The sequence below is a fragment of the Piliocolobus tephrosceles genome, chromosome 13 (genome assembly GCF_002776525.5).
Source record: "Piliocolobus tephrosceles isolate RC106 chromosome 13, ASM277652v3, whole genome shotgun sequence".
In the NCBI taxonomy this organism is placed as follows: Eukaryota; Metazoa; Chordata; class Mammalia; order Primates; family Cercopithecidae; genus Piliocolobus; species Piliocolobus tephrosceles.
The window spans coordinates 108,038,301-108,060,514 of NC_045446.1; the positions used below are offsets into that span (position 1 = coordinate 108,038,301).

General features: G+C 40.9%; 1 protein-coding gene across 5 annotated transcripts in view; it reads left to right on the top strand.

Moving 5' to 3' along the window:
- Positions 1 to 22,214, top strand: part of UBE4A (ubiquitination factor E4A) — a 42,911-nt gene that overhangs the window by 8,483 nt on the left and 12,214 nt on the right. For 3 of the 5 annotated variants that reach the window (XM_023208357.2, XM_023208358.2, XM_023208359.2), the window contains 14 exons: positions 1,057 to 1,230; positions 2,178 to 2,290; positions 4,565 to 4,717; positions 5,563 to 5,722; positions 6,141 to 6,343; positions 6,549 to 6,758; positions 7,992 to 8,325; positions 9,711 to 9,831; positions 12,666 to 12,970; positions 14,605 to 14,737; positions 15,802 to 15,989; positions 17,857 to 17,957; positions 18,054 to 18,167; positions 19,640 to 19,814. In XM_023208357.2, coding sequence (XP_023064125.1) covers positions 1,057 to 1,230; positions 2,178 to 2,290; positions 4,565 to 4,717; positions 5,563 to 5,722; positions 6,141 to 6,343; positions 6,549 to 6,758; positions 7,992 to 8,325; positions 9,711 to 9,831; positions 12,666 to 12,970; positions 14,605 to 14,737; positions 15,802 to 15,989; positions 17,857 to 17,957; positions 18,054 to 18,167; positions 19,640 to 19,814 — 2,484 coding nt within the window. Of the gene's footprint in view, positions 1 to 1,039; positions 1,231 to 2,177; positions 2,291 to 4,564; positions 4,718 to 5,562; positions 5,723 to 6,140; positions 6,344 to 6,548; positions 6,759 to 7,991; positions 8,326 to 9,710; positions 9,832 to 12,665; positions 12,971 to 14,604; positions 14,738 to 15,801; positions 15,990 to 17,856; positions 17,958 to 18,053; positions 18,168 to 19,639; positions 19,815 to 22,214 lie in introns of all 5 variants that reach the window. The other 2 variants (XM_023208360.2, XM_023208361.2) reach the window with 2 other exon arrangements.

The window sequence follows — 22,214 nt, forward strand, 5'->3', positions numbered from 1 at the left end:
ACTGCAACCTCTGCCGCCCAGGTTTAAGCGATTCTGCTGCCTCAGCCTCCCAAATAGCTGGGACTACAGGTGTGTGCCACCATACCTGGCTAATTTTTTGTATTTTTTAGTAGAGATGGGGTTTCACCATGTTAACCAGGGTGGTCTCAATCTCCTGACCTCGTGATCCGCCCGCCTTGGCCTCCCAAAGTGCTGGGATATAGGCGTGAGCCACCGTGCCTGGCAGTAAATGTTAACTTTTTAAATGTTCAAGCTCTTTGATCCAGCAGTTCTGCTACTGTGAATTTATCCTATAGAAATACTCATACAAGTAAACAAAAAGAGTTAAGTTGTATTCAGTGCAGTATTTAAAATCATGAAATATTAGAAACAACCCTATTGTTCATCAGTTGGAAAGTAGCTACATAAATCACAGGGCATGCAAGAGATGTGATACAATACAGCCATTAAAAAGAATGAGGTAGGCCTCTAAATGGCCTAACAGGGAAAGGCATTGGTGCTGATTAAAAGGCAAGCTGAAAAGAGCTATGTATAGTATCCCATTTTTAGAAAAAAAATTAAAAAGATAGTAATGAGTGTTACCACCAGAATAGAAAAAATTCCTGAACACTGTTAAGTGTCTTTAGGGAATTGGTTCAGGAGACTTTACTATATTTTTCTGTACAGTTAAGAACTATTAAAACAAATACGATCTCTTAAAATCAGGGAGAAAAGCCATACATTTAAAATAATTAAAGTCATTTTGATCTATTAGGCAATTCTTTGTTCACTAGGATTCTGTAGAGAAGATAACATATTGCTATTTCTGGCAGTGTGGAGTATAATTATGGATAGAAATAAAACTTTTGCTTTGTAAAATGTGGTAGGATTTATAGCCAGGAATTTCAAAACCCTGTACTTAACTTCCCTGACTTGAGATGTTCACTAATTAGATGATTAGCTTGTTTTACATCCAAAATTATCATCCTCTTCGTTACATTTATTATTTTTGGTAGTATGCTTGATTCTCTCTTAAAGAAAGGGTTGTAACATTTAACAGTATACATTTTCTGGCAGATGAACTCCCAGCTAGTCCAGATGACTCGGATAATAGCGTGTCAGAGAGCCTGGATGAATTCGATTACTCTGTGGCTGAGATTAGCCGCTCATTCCGATCACAGCAAGAAATATGTGAGCAACTCAACATCAATCACATGATCCAAAGGATCTTCCTTATTACTCTGGACAACAGTGAGTTACAAACTTGTAGCCAATCTCTTCATGATTCTACCCTTCCTATTTGAGCGTGGGCTGGGGCTTGCTCTTAGAAACCGATCACAGCTAATGGTTAGATACAAACCTACTCACTGCACTCCCTGAAACTCAGGCTTTATATTTCAGTGAAGCTTTTGGTATGATCTAAAAACAGTATTTAGACACAGACCTGTTGTTCCCGTTTCTTTTTTTTTTTTTTTTTTTTGAGACGGAGTCTCGCTCTGTCACCCAGGCTGAAGTGCTGTGGCCGGATCTCAGCTCACTGCAAGCTCCGCCTCCCGGGTTCACGCCATTCTCCTGCCTCAGCCTCCCGGGTAGCTGGGACTACAGGCACCGCCACCTGGCCCGGCTAGTTTTTTGTAGTTTTTAGTAGAGACGGGGTTTCACCCCGTCATCCTGTTAGCCAGGATGGTCTCGATCTCCTGACCTCGTGATCCGCCCGTCTCGGCCTCCCAAAGTGCTGGGATTACAGGCTTGAGCCACCGCGCCCGGCCCCTGTTCCCGTTTCAATACTGACTGCACTATATAGCTACTTGCCTTTACTACCTTAAAAGGGACATGGAATGGTAGCCAAACTGATTTTCTTCTCAGAGGTAACCTGAATATTCAGATGGGAGCCCTCGGAGGCATCAGAGAGCGTTTGCCCTCTGTGCCCTGTCTGTGGTTAAACCCCAAGGTTGGTACTAATGTCTGGGATTTACTCTTTAAATGTCATGATGCTAGGTTTATAAAAAATCCCATTCTCTGTGACTGGAGGGGAAAAAAAAAAAAAGATTTGAATCTTTAGATGTTGCTTTGTGTATCAGGATCATTCTGGTATTCCTGAGTCAGATTTGCAGTTCAAGAGTGATGCTGTCAAGATCGGTTGTCTGTATAAGACAAAAGCGTAATCCTTAACCTATCATATTGAAACTATTTCCCAGGTGATCCCAGCTTGAAAAGCGGGAATGGCATCCCCAGCCGTTGTGTGTATTTGGAAGAAATGGCAGTAGAGCTAGAAGATCAAGACTGGCTCGATATGAGCAATGTTGAGCAGGTAATATTCTTATGTTCCTAATGTGTACCCTTAGCAAAAATTAGCTATGCACCTGAACTCTGCTCACTGTTCTCCAACTTATGCTTGTGTCCATATGTCCTTCCCGCTCTTTTTTTTTTTTTTTGCCAGTAGAAGGCCAGTTAACCTGGATGTGCATCTCTAACATTGTAGTGTTCCTCTTTTAGAATCTTTTTATCTACCATGGCCACATGTCCAAATCTACCCATCCTCTAAGAACCAGTTAAAATGCCTTCTTAATTACAAAGCCTTGGCCAGGCACATTGACTCACACCCGTAATCCCAGCACTTTGGGAGGCCGAGGCAGGTGGATCACGAGATCGGGAGATCGAGACCATCCTGGCTAACACAGTGAAACCCCATCTCTACTAAAAATACAAAAAATTAGCTGGGCAGCCGGGCGCAGTGGCTCAAGCCTGTAATCCCAGCACTTTGGGAGACCGAGGCGGGCAGATCACGAGGTCAGGAGATCGAGACCATCCTGGCTAACACGGTGAAACCCCGTCTCTACTAAAAATACAAAAAATTAGCCGGGCGAGGTGGCGGGCGCCTGTAGTCCCAGCTACTCAGGAGGCTGAGGCAGGAGAATGGCATAAACCCAGGAGGCGGAGCTTGCAGTGAGCCGAGATCGCGCCACTGCACTCCAGCCTGGGTGACAGAGCAAGACTCCGTCTCAAAAAAAAAAAAAAAAAAAAATTAGCTGGGCATGGTGGTGGGTGCTTGTAGTCTCAGCTACTTGGGAGGCTGAGGCAGGAGAATGGTTTAAACACAGGAGGTGGAGGTTGCAATGAGCCGAGATCACACCACTGCACTCCAGCCTGGACAACAGAGCAAGACTCTATCTCAAAAAAAAAAAAAAAATTACAAAGCCTTGCCAAATAAAAGGGTTACTCCCTTCTCTGGGTACCTAGAATAATCAGCCTCTGAATCTCTTATGGGAATTGTCACTTTCTATCTCATGTTGCAGCTTTCTTATGTACCTGTCTTATCTCCCCTATTAAACTTAAGTTCTTAAGGACAAGGCTCATCACTTTTTCTTCTTTATATCCTTTCTATCTTAGTCTGTTTTGTGTTGCTATAAAAGAATACCTGTGACTGGGCACAGTGGCTCACACCTGTAATCCCAGCACTTTGGGAGGATCTCTTCAGGCCAAGAGTTACCAGCCCTGGCAACACAACAAGACCATGTTTCTACAAAAAATACAAAGAATTAACTGGCTGTGATGGCATGTACCTGAAGTCCCAGCTACTCAGGAGGCTGAGGTGGGAGGATTGCTTGAGTCTGGGAGGCAGAGGCTGCAGTGAACCATAGTCACACGACTGCACTCCAGCCTGAGCGACAGAGCAAGAAAGACTTGTCTATAAAAAAAGAAAACAAAAAAAGAACACCCAAGCAGTAATTTATAAAGAAAGTTTTCTTTAGCTCACAGTTCTGCAGGCTGAGAAGTTTCAGGGCATGTCCCTGGCCGCTGGTGAGGGCTTTTGTGCTGCCTCACAGTGTGGTAGAGGAGGTCAGCAAAGGACACATACGATGAGGACACATGCAAAGAGGAGAAAACCTGAGAGGTGTCCTGGCTTAATAAGAACCCACTCTGGAGGGAATTTGTCCATTCCTATGAGAATTAATCCAGTCTTGTGAGAGCAAGAACTCATTCACCACCTTGAGAATAGCACCAAGCAGTTCATGAGGGATCCGCTTCCATACCCAGATACCTCCCGCTAGCCCCACCTCCAACAGTGCCACAAGGGGATCAAATTTCAACATGAATTTTGTTGGAGACAAACATGTAAACCACAGCACTTTAAAAAAACAGTGCGTTGTACCTTGCAGGTGCCTGAGTAACATTAAAAGAATAAAAGTTTGGTAGGAAAGACAGCTGACACCTTGCAGTTTAACTTCACATTTAGAGTATCTTTATATAAGTCTGAATGAGATCAGCAATCACACAGAATAGTAGATTTCACATTTAAGTTTAATCACTGATCTCAGCACCATTCAACAAATAGTCTTTTAATGCCTACTCTATGCTGGGGCTATATTAGACACTTGAGGCTTGGTTTAGGATAACTTTATGTATACCATAATTTTCTGATATTTTCTAAAATAAAAAGATACAGGGCCCTTTTTTTCTCCTTCACTCTACATTCAAATCTGTGATTCTTGCTAATAACCTGTATCAGAATTACCTTTTACATCTTAATGTTCTAAGATTAATTTTGCAATAGTTTAGTATTTTTGTTTGTTTTTCTTTATAGGCCCTCTTCGCTCGCTTATTACTTCAAGATCCAGGCAACCACTTAATTAACATGACTTCTTCTACAACGCTAAATCTCTCTGCTGATCGAGATGCAGGGGAGAGGCACATTTTTTGTTACCTTTACTCCTGCTTCCAGAGAGCCAAGGAAGAGGTAAAGGAATAATCCCCATTGAATACCATATTGTCCTCTTGGGTATGACTTTAGCATGTAGGCCAGAGTTGGATCAGTCTTTATATCAATTTATATATGTCATAGTATGTCTAGAACTGAATATCAGGGACAGTAAATGTTTTATATCAATTTATATATGTCATAGTATGTTTAGAACACTGGATATCAGATGCACTAAAGCTTTAGTCTCTGCTTTCTGTATCTTGGGGTCCACCCTTCTTCCCAGTTAACTAGTGCCTCCTATTCTCTCTAAAACCTCTTTAGAAATTGCATCCTTAAAAAATTCTCATGGGGCTGGGCACAGTGGCTCACTCCTGTAATCCGAGCACTTTGGGAGGCCAAGGCAGGCGGATCACATGAGGCCAGGAGTTCGAGATCAGCCTGGCCAATGTGGCAAAACCTTTTCTCTACTAAAAATACAAAAAGTAGCCAGGCGTGGTGGCACACGTTTATAATCCCAGCTATTCAGGAGGCTGAGGCAGGAGAATCACTTGAACCTGGGAGGTGGAGGATGCAGTGAGCTGAGATCACACCACTGCACTCCAGCCTGGGTGACAGAGCGAGACACTGTCTCAAAAAACAGAAAAGGACTCATGAATTCATTTCCACTGAGATGTAAATATTAGAGTAGGCTAAGCCTGACATTTCCAGGATTGGAATTTTAAATAGGCAGATAGATGATTCCTTAAGCCAAGGATTGAATCTCTAAGTAATTTTCAAGCATCCACAGGAGACCAGTCTGTCTCTTCTATTCTATTCACTATGTCTACTTTCATTCCAGATTAGAGTTAGACTATTCGCTCTTTTCTTCATGCTGTTTACAGATTACCAAAGTTCCAGAGAACCTGCTACCCTTTGCAGTGCAGTGCAGAAACCTCACTGTGTCTAATACCCGAACAGTTCTTCTCACCCCAGAGATCTATGTTGACCAAAACATCCATGAGCAACTGGTAGATTTGATGTTAGAAGCCATCCAGGGAGCCCGTGAGTACATAAGCAAAATCTGTAAGCTTCTACATTTTGATTTTCAGATTTAAAATTTCACTAATTGCATTAGAAAGTCTCAGAGCCATTATGGTTCTGGTACAGATTAAGGAAGAGGGCTCGCATCTTGATCTTTGAGGTTGAGTACCAGTAGAATAAAGCCGGCCATGGTAGCACACCCCTGTAGTCCCATCTACTCTGGAGGCTGAGGCAGAAGGATTCCTTGAGCCCAGGAGTTTGAGGCTGTAGTGTGCTATAATCACACCTGTGAATAGCCACTATAATCCAGGCTGGGCAAAAAAGCAAAACCCCCATCTCTTAAAAAAACAAAAAAGAATTATTGAAAGTAAAGAGCTAGCGTGTAAAGGCGTATAAAAATTCTTGTGCCCTCCTTTCTCTCTCATTTGTCTTCTGTTAGATTTTGAAGATGTAACTGAATTTCTGGAAGAGGTCATTGAAGCCTTGATATTGGATGAGGAAGTTCGAACATTTCCAGAAGTCATGATTCCAGTGTTTGATATTTTATTGGGCCGAATAAAAGATCTCGAGCTCTGTCAGATCCTTTTGTATGCATATCTGGATATTCTTCTCTATTTCACTAGGCAAAAAGATATGGCAAAGGTAGGTCTGAAAGATGATATATATTCAGTTGAGCTAGATGTGTAATACATTATGCTTCCCTATCCTGAAGACACTGTAATATTACCTATAAAATAAGAAAAAGATAGCTTGGTTGTTGTATCAACTTAACTGTTCTGAGGCCCTCCCACCCCATCACCTTATCTCACCATGCAGACGAATAAGCAGGACTTGTCTTCTCTTACAGGTTTTTGTAGAATACATTCAGCCCAAGGACCCTACCAATGGGCAAATGTACCAGAAGACCTTGCTGGGAGTAATTCTGAATATCTCCTGCTTATTAAAGACTCCGGGTGTTGTAGAAAATCATGGCTACTTTTTGAATCCATCTCGTTCCAGCCCCCAGGAGATCAAAGTACAGGAGGCCAACATCCATCAGGTGGAACTGTTTACCAGGGTATCCCAGCCCCCTGATCTTAAAATAGTTTTCTCAGAAAGCAGATACAGATAAGGCTGCTCAAGCCTCTCTGGGAAAGCAAATTGATCTAGTTGGCTTTTACATCACATAAATAAATTAAAGCTGGGTGTGGTAGCTCAAGCCTGTAATCCCAGCACTTTGGAGGCCAAGGTGGGAGGATCGCTTGAGCCCAGGAGTTCAATTTGAAACCAGCCTGGGCAACACAGTGAGACCCCCATCTCTACAAAAAAATACAAAACTTAGCTGGGCGTGGTGGCAAGCATCTGTCGTCCCAGCTACTCGGGAGGCTGAGGTGGGAGGATCACTTGAGCCTGGGAGGTCAAGACTTCAGTAAGCCATGATTGCATCATCGCACTCCAGCCTGGATGACAGAATGAGACTCTGTCTCAAAAAAAAAAAAAAAAAAATGCCCTCTTTTTAACATATGCTAAGAACAGAGGATAAACCTTTGTGTGGGGTAAGAATGAGCTGCTGCTACTCCTTACCCTTGCTGTAGCACTGCTACAGCTACTTCCCCGCAACCGTCATTTTTCTCACTGAGCTATACCTTTAGCTCTGAAAACCTTTTGACTGAACTCTAGCTTATAAACCCAGTTGTTCTTCCTTTTCCTGTCTAACCTATGCCCTCTCTATTTGGGCTTCTTCACATAAATTATAGTAGAGGTCTGGCCAACATGAGGCATTTAAATGATTGAATTGGGGATTTAAGTCTCTTATTTATTAGTTTAAGTCTCCTATTCATTAATCATTACAACTCTCTAAGGCAGGGCATGGCAAACTAGCAGTGGCCAAATCTGGCCTGCCACCTTTTTTTATAAATAAAGTTTTATTGAACATAGCCATGCCCATTAGTATATGTATTGTTTGTGGTTTGAATTCACGCTACAGTGATAGAGTTGAATAATTGCTACAGACACTGTATGGCAAATAATGCCAGAAATCCTTACCGTCTAGCCCTTTGCAGAAAAAATTTACAGACCTATGCTCTAATACTATGTAATGCCATCTACAGTTCGGCAGCTGATCAGAAAATCTCTTATAAGTGCCCAGAAATATATTTTAAAATCAAATTAGGGGATAAGGCACAGAGAGTGAGGGGAAAGATTAGGATTAGCAACTTTTTAGAAACTGCCAGTTGCTAAGGTTTGGGAATAAAAAATATTAGGATTGTGAAACTGGAACGTTCTGTGGTTGTGTTTTCTGGTTGAACAGTTCATGGCTCAGTTCCACGAAAAGATCTACCAGATGCTGAAGAACTTACTCCAGCTCTCTCCAGAAACCAAACACTGTATCTTGTCCTGGCTTGGAAACTGTTTGCATGCAAATGCAGGCCGCACTAAGATTTGGGCCAATCAGATGCCAGAAATCTTTTTCCAAATGTATGCCTCGGATGCCTTCTTTCTGAATCTGGGTGCTGCTCTCCTGAAGCTGTGCCAGCCATTTTGCAAACCCAGATCCTCTCGGCTCCTCACCTTTAATCCCACATACTGTGCCCTCAAGGAGTTGAATGATGAAGAACGAAAAATTAAAAATGTACACATGAGAGGTAGGGGAGAACCAGGCTTCTCAAAACTGTGTGTGTGTATGTGTATGTGTAACGTGTAAAGCATTCACTCCCTTATCCTTTTTCACAGAGTTCCTTTCTCAAAAAAAGATGAGGCAGAAACAAGAGCTATTTAGATTTTTTTTTTTTTTTTTTTTTTTTTTTTTTGAGATAGAGTCTCACTCTGTCGCTTAGGCTGTAGTGCAGTGGCGCTATCTCGGCTCACTGCAATCTCTGCCTCCCATGTTCAAGCAATTCTCCTGCCTTAGCCTTCTGAGTAGCTGGGACTACAGGTGCGTGTCACCACACCCAGCTAATTTTTTGTGTTTTTAATAGAGATGGGGTTTGACCATGTTGGCCAGGATAGTCTCGATCTCTTGACCTCATGATCCACCCGCCTCAGCCTCTCAAAGTGCTGGGATTACAGGCGTGAGCCACTGTGCCTGGCCGGAATTTTTTAAAGACAGATTTTTGAGAGGAAAAAAAAAACACCTGGTAGCTTTTAAATGTGAGACCTTCTCTCTGGATTTGGCAGCATTGCATGTTCATTCATTCATACATCATAAAAATGAATAAAGCAGAGTCCTCATCCTTTTTGAACTCAGGCTCCAGAAGGCAGATATATTAACAGATAATTGTAATGTGGTATAGGGCTAAGCTGTGTGAGCACAGAGGAGGGAGTAAACAATCAATTCTGCAGAAGTTGGAGGTCTTCATAGCTGAGTCTTGAGAGACAAGTTAGGTTTTACCAGGCAAAGAAGCAAGAGGGTCCCTTTATACAGAGAGAAAAGCAAGTGTAAAGGTATAAAACTATGGAAAGTCTTGACTAAGGAATGGTGAGAGGCTCATGTGGCTAGGGCAAGGGGTAGATGGGATTGAGTTGGGGAGGAAATGGGTCAAAGGAGGAAGGTAGTTGGGGCTGGATTGGAGAAAACAGTACAGAGAAATGAAAAGAAAATAAATGACTCATAATCCTACCACTCTAAGTGAAATCACTCTTAATTTTGGTATATTTCATTCCAGTTTTATAATTCTAATTGTAAACTTGATAACTGCTCAAAAGCAAATAATCAAATTCAGAAAAACACAAAATAAATACAAATGATCTATTGCCTACCACTTGAAACAATCTATAGTATTATTCCTTTTAATTTTTGGTGATTTCATGGTCAAGTGAAAAAGATTTAACTGTATTTCTGTAGATGGTGAGAAGCCAAAAGATATATTTAGACAAAGAACTAGTATGACAAGATATGTTTTTAAGAAGATATCACTGCTAACAGTATGGAAATTGAATGAGTGTAAGAGGAGACTGGAGACCAAGATGGATGTCTGTGACAGGACATTTACCCTTGTTTTGTCTTTTTTTTTTTTTTAACCTCTTTGAGGTTTGGACAAAGAAACCTGTTTGATCCCAGCTGTACAGGAGCCAAAGTTTCCACAGAACTACAACCTTGTAACAGAGAACCTTGCCCTGACAGAGTACACCTTGTACTTGGGATTTCACAGGTAACTCCTCTGATGTCATTAGGAAACAACAGTTGAGTTGTATTGATAACCGAAAGGTAGAAATGGAGTCTTTGGCCAGGCACAGAAGCTCACATTTTTAATCTCAGCATTTTGGGAGGCCAAGGCAGAAGGACTGCTTGAGGCCAGAAATTTAAGACCACCAACCTGGGCAAGAAAGACCCCCATCTCTACCAAAAAAAAAAAAAAATCGCCAGGCATGGTGGCATATGCTTGTAGTCCTAGCTGCTCCAGAGGCTGAGGCAGGAGGATTGCTCTAGCCAAGGAGATGGAGGCCACAGTGAGCTATGATTGTGCAACTGTACTCCATCCTGGGTGACAGAATGATAAACCTGTCTCTTAAAAGAAAAAAGAGAGGGAGAGTCTTAGAGATATAATCTGAGCTTATTCTAAAGGCTAACATTAAAATCTAATAGAAAAGGGGCATTGTATGAATTTATTTGTGTTTCATGAATCAGCTTTGTCCAGATTCCTTAAATTTGTTTTTAACTTTTATGGTTGTTGAGATGGATATTCTCTCTTATCACCTTGGTTGGAGTACTGTGGCGCATTCTCTGCTCACTGCAACCTCCACCTCCTGGGTTCAAGCAATTCTTCTGCCTCGTCCTCCCAAGTAGCTGGGATTACAGGCATGCACCACCATGCCCAGCTGATTTTGTATTTTTTTTAGCAGAGATGGGGTTTCGCCGTTTTGGCCGGGCTGGTCTCGAACTCCTGACCTCAGGTGATCCACCCACCTTGGCCTCCCAAAGTGCTGGGATTATAGGCATGAGCCACTGTGCAGGATTATAGGCATGAGCCACTGTGCCTGACCTGTTTTTAACTTTTGACCTGTTAAACTTTAAAAATTAAATCGTTGTCTTTCTGTTATGATCTGGGAAAGTGGAATTGTTTTCATTTTATATTGCACTTTCTGCTCTTAGATTTTCATTACTGGCCAGGTATGGTGGCTCATGCCTGTAATCCTTAGCACTTTGGGAGGCCAAGGCAGCCCGATCACTTGAGCCCAGGAGTTTGAGAGCAGCCTGGGCAACATGGCAAAACCCCGTCTCTACAAAATATACAAGAATTAGCTGGGCATGGTGGCATGTGCCTGTAGTGTCAGCTAATCGCGAGGCTGAGGTGGGAGGATCTCTTGAGCCCAGAATGTTGAGACTGCGGTGAGCTGAGATTGCACCACTGCGCTCCAGCCTAGGCAACATAGTGAAACCCTGTCTCAAAAAAAAAAAAAAAAATTCATTACTACTCCTGGTGATAAAAGATGAAGTTTGGCCGGGCGCAGTGGCTCACGCCTGTAATCCCAACACTTTGGGAGGCCGAGGCGGGCAGATCACAAGGTCAGGAGATTAAGACCATCCTGGCTAACACGGTGAAACCCCGTCTCTACTAAAAATACAAAAAATTAGCCTGGCTTGGTGGCATGTGCCTGTAGTCCCAGCTACTCAGGAGGGTTAGGGTTAGGGTTAGGGTTGAAGAAGGAGAATTGCTTGAACCTGGAAGGCGGAAGTTGCAGTGAGCCGAGATCACGCCACTGCACTCCAGCCTGGACAACAGAACGGGAATCTGTCTCAAAAAAAAAATAATAATTAATTAATTTAAAAAAAAAAAAAAAACAAGTTCTAACTCTACAGAGAGACAAAATGGCAAAAATTAAGGAAATGTTTATAAGGGAGTCTGATGAGATCAATAGGACCACAAAAGACATTAGATAAAGAAGATTCTAGAAATGTGAAGATTTTAGAACTAGAATGTATGACTTCCAAAAACAGTTCTGGTTCTGGCTGTTCATTATTCTGTAATTTGTGTTCCTCTGATTTAGCTGATTATGACACATATAAGTAGAGGGAGAAAACAGCAACGCAGTCATAGAAAGGGACACTAGGAATAGCAATTTTTAATACCTTCTCAAGATACCTGAATTGATGCAGAGCATTTTTCAAAACTACTCAGTCAACACATTGCTAGAGGAATGAAATTATATCTTTAGAGAGAAATCTCCGTCATAGACATTTTAAATAAGACAGTAGATAAAAGTTCAGCATGTGCTTAACCTGCTCAACTGCCTAGGTTCAAACAAAAAATGAGTATCATCTAGTTTCCCAATATTAACTAGCCAAGACATTATCTACAGAGCCAAAGGAAATGATTTTGGACTATTATCCATAACTTTGAATTATGTGTCTTCCTTTCAGTAGAGAATATTAGGCTGACCTTTTCTGAAGAATAATTTAATTTAATATTGAACAACAGAGTGCTGGAAGCTGCTCTTAGATTGCATCTCAGGTGGCTACTAGTTTATATGTGGTCATTACTAATCTAGAGTCCCTTTTCACCAGCTTAGTTTTCTACTAACCGAAGAAAGACTATACATATAACCCCATCAAAGTATGATCATTGTATCAAAGTATGATCATTGCCCTCATGTGATGTGAAACTATCCTGCTGGGCTTCTTGTACTTTGCCTAATAATTCTTTATTTTATATAGTAACAGCCCATTCTACACCCTACTCAACCAAGCTGCCTTTCTTTGGATAGTGTATTTCAACTGAAGCCTGCTAACTATTTGCAATTAGCTTTGATTATGTTGAATACATTGCTGTGCACCCTGCCTGTGTCCTGTCAAAAACTTTTGTGAGTGCCTTCTGTGTCATTGCAACTGCAACTCCCTACTATCCTTAAAGAGAAGACTAGATAAATAATTGAGGTGGTTTTTTTTTGGTTTTTTGTTTGGTTGTGTGTGTGTGTGTGTGTGTGTGTGTGTGTGTGTGACTTTCTGTTTTCCCTGACCCACTCTCTTCTGCTTTCTTGGGGGCAGGTTGCATGATCAGATGGTAAAAATCAACCAAAATCTGCATCGGCTGCAGGTTGCCTGGCGGGATGCTCAGCAAAGTTCTAGCCCTGCTGCTGACAATCTTCGTGAGCAGTTTGAACGATTGATGACCATCTATCTTTCTACCAAGACTGCCATGACAGAGCCACAAATGCTACAAAACTGCCTAAACTTGCAGGTGTCCATGGCTGTTCTACTGGTTCAACTGGCCATAGGCAATGAGGGCTCACAACCAATAGAGTTAACCTTTCCTTTGCCAGATGGCTACAGCTCTTTGGCTTATGTGCCAGGTAAGCAGGCTCTCCCTTGGGAATGTCCTATTTATAGCCTTCTGAGTTTAACTGGGTCAGTTTGGAAGTTTAATCCTCAAAATACCCTTTCTTCATTGTCATTCAGTTGTTTTTGGAGAAACAACTCAAACTTAGATAATATCTACTGGTCAAAGTATTGGGTGACTAACAAGTTGTTCCTCAACCTTGTGTCCCCACTGCTATGCATATCAGAAAATCATCTTCAAAGGATTAAGTGTAATCAGAGTTTTCAGAGCTGTTAGTTTCTATCATTAATATTTGTTAAACTTACACATTCATCTAACTTTTCCTGTCCTTTTCATAGAAAAAAAATTAGCTCCTATTGGTTAACTCAGAAGGGAAAGAGAGAGAGAGTTTGTATGTGTGTGTGTGTGTGTGTTTGTGTGTGTGTGTGTATGTGTCAGTGAGTCATTGAGGGGTGGGCAGGTGTTGCCAATCTAATCAGATTATGTGTTCTTAACCATTGTATTGGTCATATCATGCTGTGTAACGGATTACCCGAAAACATAGCAGCTTAAAACTACAGACCGGGTATGATGGTGCATGCCTGTAATCCCAACACTTTGGGAGGCTGAAGCAGGATGATTACTTGAGCCCAGGAGTTCAGGATTGGCCTGGGCAACATAGGGAGACCCTATCTCTACAAAAACTAAACAATTAGCCAGGCCTGGTGGTGCACACTTGTAGTTCCAGCTACTCAGGGGGCTGAAGTGAGCGAATGGCTTGAGCCCAGGAAGTTGAGGCCACAGTGAGCCATAATTGCACTACTGCACTCCAGCCTGGGTGACAGAGCAGGACCCTGTCTCAAAAATAATAATAATAATAAACAAAATAGCAACAACAACACTGCAAACAGCTTACTCAGCTGCATGATTCTGACTCAGAGTTCCTCAGGAAGTTATGTAGCCAAGCTGTCAGGGCCTTAGGAATCTGAGGACTCTGCTAGGGCTGGAGGATCCACTTACAAGCCCAGTCATGTGGTTGTTGACAGGCCTCAATTGCTTGTGCTATTGACCAGCAGCCTCTTTTCTAGGCCATGTATGTGTCTTCTAAATACTACTCATGATATGGCAGCTGGCTTCCCCCGGAGCACGTGACCAAAATGGAGACTGTAAGCTTTTATACCCTAATCTTGGAAATGACATAGCATCACATCTGCTGTATGCCTCAGAGTTTATCTTCTACTCTGAAAGAGTGAATATAGGAGGGGACTGCATAAGGTCATGAATACCAAAAAGCAGTGATCATTGGAGGACCATCCTGGCGTCTGGCTACCGCCATCACCTAACATGTTAATCTTTATTAGGGCATCCTCACACATCTGAAGGGTTTAAACCACAGTTAACCTTGAGACTAAAAATGTATATATTAGTATACTGGTGTGTTAACATTTTGTGTCATTACTGTTCATATATTTACTTGAATAAAAATTTAAATTGACTTACATTTAAAGGAGATTTTACATTTATTGACTTATCACCATCTCTAGTACCAACAAAATATTTAGTTTTTTTTTTAACCTTCATTAAGTAGGGTGAAAGGAATTTAAATGTTGTTTATTAGTACAAATATACAGATGTTTGGCTAATTCCAGTGAATATTTTCTTTTTCAGAATTTTTTGCAGATAACCTGGGTGATTTTCTCATTTTTCTCCGCCGCTTTGCCGACGACATTTTGGAGACATCAGCAGATTCCCTGGAGCATGTCCTTCACTTTATCACCATTTTCACTGGAAGCATAGAAAGGTGAAGTGCTGTAAGCTTGGTTCTGTCACTGTTTAGGCTGTAAAACATTCAGAACACTTCTAAACCAAGAAATAAACAAGCCTGAATCATAAGGGGTTGCCTTCAGAAGTTATGGTAACATTAATGAATCACCTGACCATCCATATGGGTAGCCAGAAACCCCACTGTTGAGAGGTATAATAAACAATGAACTTTGCCCACAGAGAATTTAATCCTGCATATAAGGTATCTTATGGAAATTCCACTGCTAGTCCATGGTTAAGGTGGTTAACATAATGCCAGAAACTTACCAGTGGCAGCCAGGTGCTAATGATCTTCTAATAATTATATGATGATAAAGCTTGTTCTTGCTATTCTGAGTTGGATGAGCAGTAAACTTAAGTCAATGTTATTTCTCATTTCAAGTTTTCTCACTCATAGCTTCTAGACCTCTTTTCCAAAGGAAGATACTGTGACTTGTAGAATTGCTTCCCTGATTTTTTTGATGCATAGGCTAAAGGAAATGGAAACTCTGTGTACAAAAGTGAAGATTTGCTGCACAATGAAGAGAATGACCCACAATTCCCTGAGCCGTATCAGTGATAAGTAGAGAGAAGCCAATTCTTCACTGAGCTGAGCATACCTAATGAGAAGTCATAAGTCAACAAGTATTATGCATACACTGTATGCGTCATGGGTAATGTAGCATAATTATATTCTAGTCTTTACCCTCAGAAAGCTTGAAAAGGCAAGTTTATTCCACATGAAACTGTCAGAGAATAGTAAGCAGTAAATAATGCATTATTACAGAGAAGTAAACAATGGCTAAGCATTCAAAAACTTAAGTGCTCACCCTCATAGTTGGTAAGCTGTCAACTCAAGAGTTAAATGATGTACCCTGCATCACCACCTCCCACCCTCCACCCACACCAAGAAACTGACAAACTTAAAACTGCAGAAGTGGATCTTTTTTTTTTTCCTATAGTGATGGTTTAGGGTGGATTTTTATTCTTATGTGGAGAGAACAGCGTCATAAATTTGGAGTTAAGCTTATCTGCTCATCTTGCTTTTTTCCCATTTTGCAGAATGAAGAATCCCCATCTGAGGGCCAAACTAGCAGAGGTGTTGGAAGCAGTGATGCCCCACCTGGATCAGACCCCAAATCCTTTGGTATCCAGTGTGTTCCACCGGAAACGTGTGTTCTGCAACTTTCAGTATGCACCCCAACTTGCAGAGGCTCTAATCAAGGTTTTTGTGGACATCGAATTTACAGGTAAAGCAGTCATGAAGCTGAGCCCAGAACTGAGAAGCTGATACCAGTGGAGTTTCGTAGTTTGATCCGTATTTGGATATCAAAGAAATGTCAAGCCATTACTTATTGAATACCTACTATGTGCCAGGCTTGATGATAAGTGCTTTTTTTTTTTAACATTATCCCATTGTCACCATCTGAAAAGTTTCACTCTATTATCCCTGTTTTATTTATTTATTTATTTTTAATTATCCCTGTTTTACAAATGAAGATATGACTGCCCAAAAGATCAAATTATTTGTCCATGTCATGACATTCACTACCAAGTGGTAGAATCAGGTCTGTGTCACCTGAAGAAATCTACGTATTCCAACACCCTTATTATGATGCTTCATCAAATCAGACTCAAGTTAGACTTTTTGATTAAAACCTGGGTCTTTATTTTTCTCTGCCTTAAAATTACAGAATATTGCATAAAGAGGCAGTGTACTGGTTGAGAGATTCTTTTATCTTAACCAGACTATCTAATTCTCCAATAGTCTAATGGTTCGATTAAGAATACCAGCAGGCGGCCAGGCACAGTGGTTCATGCTTGTAATCCCAGCATTTTGGGAGGCCGAAGTAGGCAGATCACTTGAACTCATGAGTTTGAGACCAGCCTGGCCAACATGGTGAAACCCCATCTCTACAAAAAATACAAAAATTACCCAGGCGTGGTGGTGGGTGCCTATAATCCCAGCTACTTAGGAGGGAGAGGCACGAGAATCGCTTGAATTCGGGAGGCGGAGGTGGCAGTGAGCTGAGATTGCACCACTGCACCCCATCCTGGATGACAGAGCAAGAAATCCCTCTCAAAAAAATAAAAACACCAGTGGGCAACATTCCCTCTCTATCTAACCCTGAGCCCCTGTGTTTGTTTAAACAGTACCCTGTCTCAGTCAGTAAATAAGATATGTCAAGAAGTTGTTGAAGACCATTTTTTAAAGGGATGTCTACCATCCAATGATAAATACAACTAACATTTAAAGAGGCATTTAACATTTTACTGGCCACCTTTCCATATTTGGATTCTGGTTTTTTTAATTCGCTCACCTATCAGCCTTAGTTTCCTCATCTATAAAATGGGTCAAAGTGATGATTAAGTGAAATAATGCATGTAAATCTTTATAATACATAAGAAATTGTATAATAAATCACTGCAGTTATCTCATTATGTGACCATACGACCAAAGTGTTGTAATGGAGTACAATTTCTGTTTTATTTCTGAGGAAGTGGAAGCTGAAAAAGATTAAGAGACTTAGATTAAGCAGAGCCAGAATGAAAACCTAGGTCTTTTGACTCCAAATCCTACACTCTTCCTTTATTATGACCCAGCCTGTGGAGCTCTAATAATACCTTTGGTATTTCAAAAGCAGTATAAGCCTCAGATTTTTAGCTCTTGGCCTGATTTTTCAGAGTAATCAAGAACCTGTTGGCTACACATTTGGGATATTGTCTGTGAAGAATGTGGAAATTGCTTAGTGTCCCGTCCTGCACATGGCTTTCACTGCCATAATGGCCAGCCCTGAGCCCTCATTTAAAGCCTGAGAAGTACTCATGTTTGGATATGGAAGCATTTGTTTCCCTTGACTTTTGTTTTATAGCTTGGTACTTGTCTCTTGCAGAGTAAGGTATCCTTTATCTCTGTCTCCCCTTTACTTCATCAGTAAGGAAATGAGCAAACACTTGGCCATAACTTTAGACCTCTAGAAACTCCAGGGCAGATTTTGTTAGTAGTCTTAACACACTCAAAAGCAAATGACTACAAAGCAAATGACTACACATAGGCATAAGCTCTTCCTCTTATGACACCACTGTTGCTGATATTTTGCTCTTGCCTTACTCCAGGAGACCCCCATCAATTTGAACAGAAGTTTAATTACCGTCGTCCCATGTATCCTATCCTAAGATACATGTGGGGGACAGATACCTATCGGGACAGCATTAAGGTGAGAGAGTTTCTGATGAAACCTGTTGCTTTATATAAGCCCCAATGAGTTGTAATTCAATACTAAAATGGTTTTCTTGTGGGCTGGGACTTACAGGATTTGGCTGACTATGCCTCTAAGAATTTAGAAGCCATGAATCCCCCACTTTTCCTCCGCTTTCTTAACCTGCTAATGAATGATGCCATCTTCCTTTTGGATGAAGCCATACAGGTGAGAAAAAAAGATTTAACTGCCCCATACCATCAAATCATCATCAGTACATACATTTTACCTTTTAATCATAATAGAGCAGTCCTTATGCCCCTAGTACCAGACTTGAACACCAAAAATGTGTGGTTAGTAGTGTACCACCAAGCTTGCCATTACAGAGCTTTCTAGTTCATTCCATTAGAGACCAAGATCAAGGGTCATTGAAGTGTCATGAGATGGACATTTTGGCAGAGTTAAAAATACCATATGGTGAAGCCAAACTACATTGTATTGGCAGGAGTAATTCATCAGGCCGGCACTACAGAAAGAAATCAGAGGAGCTAACTTTTGGTCAGTGAAACCCTTTTAATCCCAACATGTCAGTAAAAAATCTTACTAAGACAATGACTTTTAACCCACTTTCCTAAAAGATTCTGATTTTTGCACCACTACTTGAAAGAAAATCTCTGATTTGGGTTATTTTTTCATGTAAAGGCTCCAAGTTGTCAATATTTCTCATATTTCCACTGCCTCCTAAATTCTTAGCTATATTGTGAAACAAACGTTTCACAAAGTATAAAATGCAGCTGGGTGCCTCTCAGCTCCTTTAGTGTATTATTTCCTTAACCTTCCCTGGTGGATCTGCTTACTTCTCCCATAAAAACTTTGCTCTCTGTAGAGCAAAACTTCCCTTACCTGTGATGGGTATAGGATGGACAGGGCACTGACCTAAAGGGAGATGAAGCAGGTAAATCCTGAGGGTAGCCTTTAGACAATCATGAGCTCCTCATTGTGATCAGCAGTCCCCTGAGTAGCTTGTGTTTAATTTGTGAGAAAGGTTTGATCTGATTTCTTCATAATCCTACACTTTAGGGTTTAAGATAGGTTTTCTTCAAAAGTGAGAATAGGTCCTGTTACAAACAGACCCTTTTAAGTAAGAGGTGTGTGACACAAAGTATGAAGCAGATGGTATTTTCATGAGACTAAGTTTAACAAGTTGTTTGCTACAACAGGAAGGATGACATGAGGTAGAGTTTTAAATAATTATGTTCTTCCACACATCTTGCATATTTGATAGAGCTTTGATTTTTTGTAAGCAATTTGGCAGGGGGGGATTTGTTTTCATCTTTCAGGAAGGAGTCATTGTTTTTTCACTATAGTGTGGGGTTTTTTGGTTTTTTTCTTTCTTGGCCTGGGTTTCATATATTAAACTCTTCATCCTTCTTTCCATTTAACAATGATATACTATTTCTAGGGGAATTACCTGTGAATCTACCCAAGCTGAAACAAATCTGTATGAAGCCACAGTTTCTTTTTTTCCTGAAAGTTCTTTTGAGCTTCAGCCCTATGCTGAGAAATAAAAGCTCATGTCTCTTACATGGTCCCTTGTTTTCCCAGCTTAGTTGACTAGATTTTTAATAGGACCTCCTAAATGTCACATCCCTTCAACTGCACCTTTCTTCTCTGATACATCCCATCTCTGGTTTCTGCAGTATTTGAGCAAGATAAAGATTCAGCAAATTGAGAAGGACCGAGGTGAATGGGATAGTCTGACTCCAGAAGCCCGCCGAGAAAAGGAGGCCGGCCTACAGATGTTTGGACAGCTGGCACGTTTCCATAACATCATGTCCAATGAAACAATCGGTACCCTTGCCTTTCTCACATCAGGTAAGGATACAAAGTACTGCTTTCCCCCCAAAAAGTAATGGCCAAGATCTGCTTCACTTGAGGGATCAGCCTAGCTGAAACTAAAAATTCAGACCCTGGTGACAGTATCCTCCACATCTGGGAGGTAAACGAATCACTTGAGAAGCTTCAAAAAGAATGATAATGCCTATTATTGACATGGGAATGAAGAAATGGTCACCCTCACACAGCTGCCAGAGAGCATAAGGTGGTAAAATCTTTCTGGAGGACAAGTTAGCCATATAAATATTTGTGTGTCTATACACACACATATGTACATATATGTATGTTAATCTGAGAAATATGCTTGAATCCTGGTTAAATATGGTGGATGTAACAGCCATTTATCTCTACTCCCTCTATAGCTCCACTGTCCAATTCAGTAGCCACTTGCCACATGTGGCTTTCAAGCATTTAAAATGTAGCTAGTCTGGGCCGGGCGCGGTGGCTCAAGCCTGTAATCCCAGCACTTTGGGAGGCCGAGACGGGCGGATCACGAGGTCAGGAGATTGAGACCATCCTGGCTAACACGGTGAAACCCCGTCTCTACTAAAAATACAAAAAACTAGCTGGGCGAGGTGGCGGGCACCTGTAGTCCCAGCTACTCAGGAGGCTGAGGCAGGAGAATGGCGTAAACCCAGGAGGCGGAGCTTGCAGTGAGCTGAGATCCGGCCACTGCACTCCAGCCTGGGCGACAGAGCGAAACTCCATCTCAAAAATAAATTAAATTAAATTAAATTAAATTAAATTAAAATAAAATAAAATAAAGTAAAATAAATATAGCTAGTCTGAATTGAGATGTGCTGTAAGTATAAAATATGTACTGCAAGACTTAGTGTTAAAATGTGAAATCTGTCCATTTTTATACTGATTACATACTGAAATTATCATTTTTAATGTCTCAGCTAAATATGATATAACAATAATCACCGTTTGAGGAAATCCTCTAATGTGAAAAACAAATAGGTGAAAACTTTGTAAAAACTTTTTAAAAAAACTTTTTAATCTCAGAGGGATAAGAGAAGATATAGCAACCAAAAAACAAGAACAAAGAGGCAATGAAAGAGATTATTTAAAGAATAAGAAAGAGCTCTTGGATATTGAAATTTTTACCTCAGAAATGTTAAATATTCAGTAAAAGGGTTAGAAGATATAAATTCAAGGAACTCTTCTATAACGTAGAACAGAAGGAAAAAGATGGAAATTAAAAGAGAAAGGATAAGAAACAAAGGATGGATCTAGGAAGTCTCAAAAGAGAAAAATGGAGGGAAGGAAGTTATCAAAGATACCAAAAAATCCCCAAGACTCAAAGATAGTCTCTAAATTGAAAGGGCTTGCCAAGGGCCCTGCACAGAGAATTTTTTAAAACCCACACTGAGGTATAACATTGTGAAATTTTAGGAAATCATGGTAAAAAGAAGACCCTAAAATATCCCAGAGAAGTCAGGTAATGTTACCATAGTTTAAGTATCAAAATGGCTTTGCACTTTCAACAGTGTCATTTGAAGCGGAGACACATTTCTGAGGGAAAGTAAACCTAGGAGGAGGAAGGTGGAATTCAACACAAGGGAGACGCAAAGGAGATTCCCAGGATGATGATAAAAGGAGCTTGTGTGACTACTACATAGCAGCCCTGTAGAGCAAGCAGTCCAGGTTAGAGCAAAGGATAGAAACATCCAGAAAGAATGTTTCCAAAAACTAATCAGCAGCTAGAAATGACCGTGTTGAGAGTTTTAAATTCCAATGGAGAGTTTGGAAAGAATTTAGTGATAAGAGGCTCTGAAAATAAGCAAATAAGCAAAAAGTTATACTAAAAAGGAACTATATACTTGTTAGGACAGCACATGGCTCTGCTGTGAATAATATTTACATAATTTTAATAACTAAATTATTTAACCAAAAATTTGACTATATATTGAGGGATTTGTGATAATGACTGAAACTGAAAAATCAACAACTATCAGTACCAACCAAACATAGCATTATGATACCGTCTGGCTTGTTAAATTTGACATGTATAAATTTATTTTTTTTTAATTTTTGGAATTCATGCCCTATGACATAGCAGTTCCTTATAGATTTGTTAAGAAGAAGTGATAGGCTGGGCGCGGTGGCTCACGCCTGTAATCCTAGCACTTTGGGAGGCCGAGGTGGGCGGATCACAAGGTCAGGAGATCGAGACCATCTTGGCTAACACGGTGAAACTCTGTCTCCACTAAAAATACAAAAAATTAGCCAGGCATGGTGTCAGGCACCTGTAGTCCCAGCTACTCGGGAGGCTGAGGCAGGAGAATGGCGTGAACCCAGGAAGCGGAGCTTGCAAAGAGCCGAGATCGCGCCACTGCACTCCAGCCTGGGTGACAGAGCAAGACTCCATCTCTC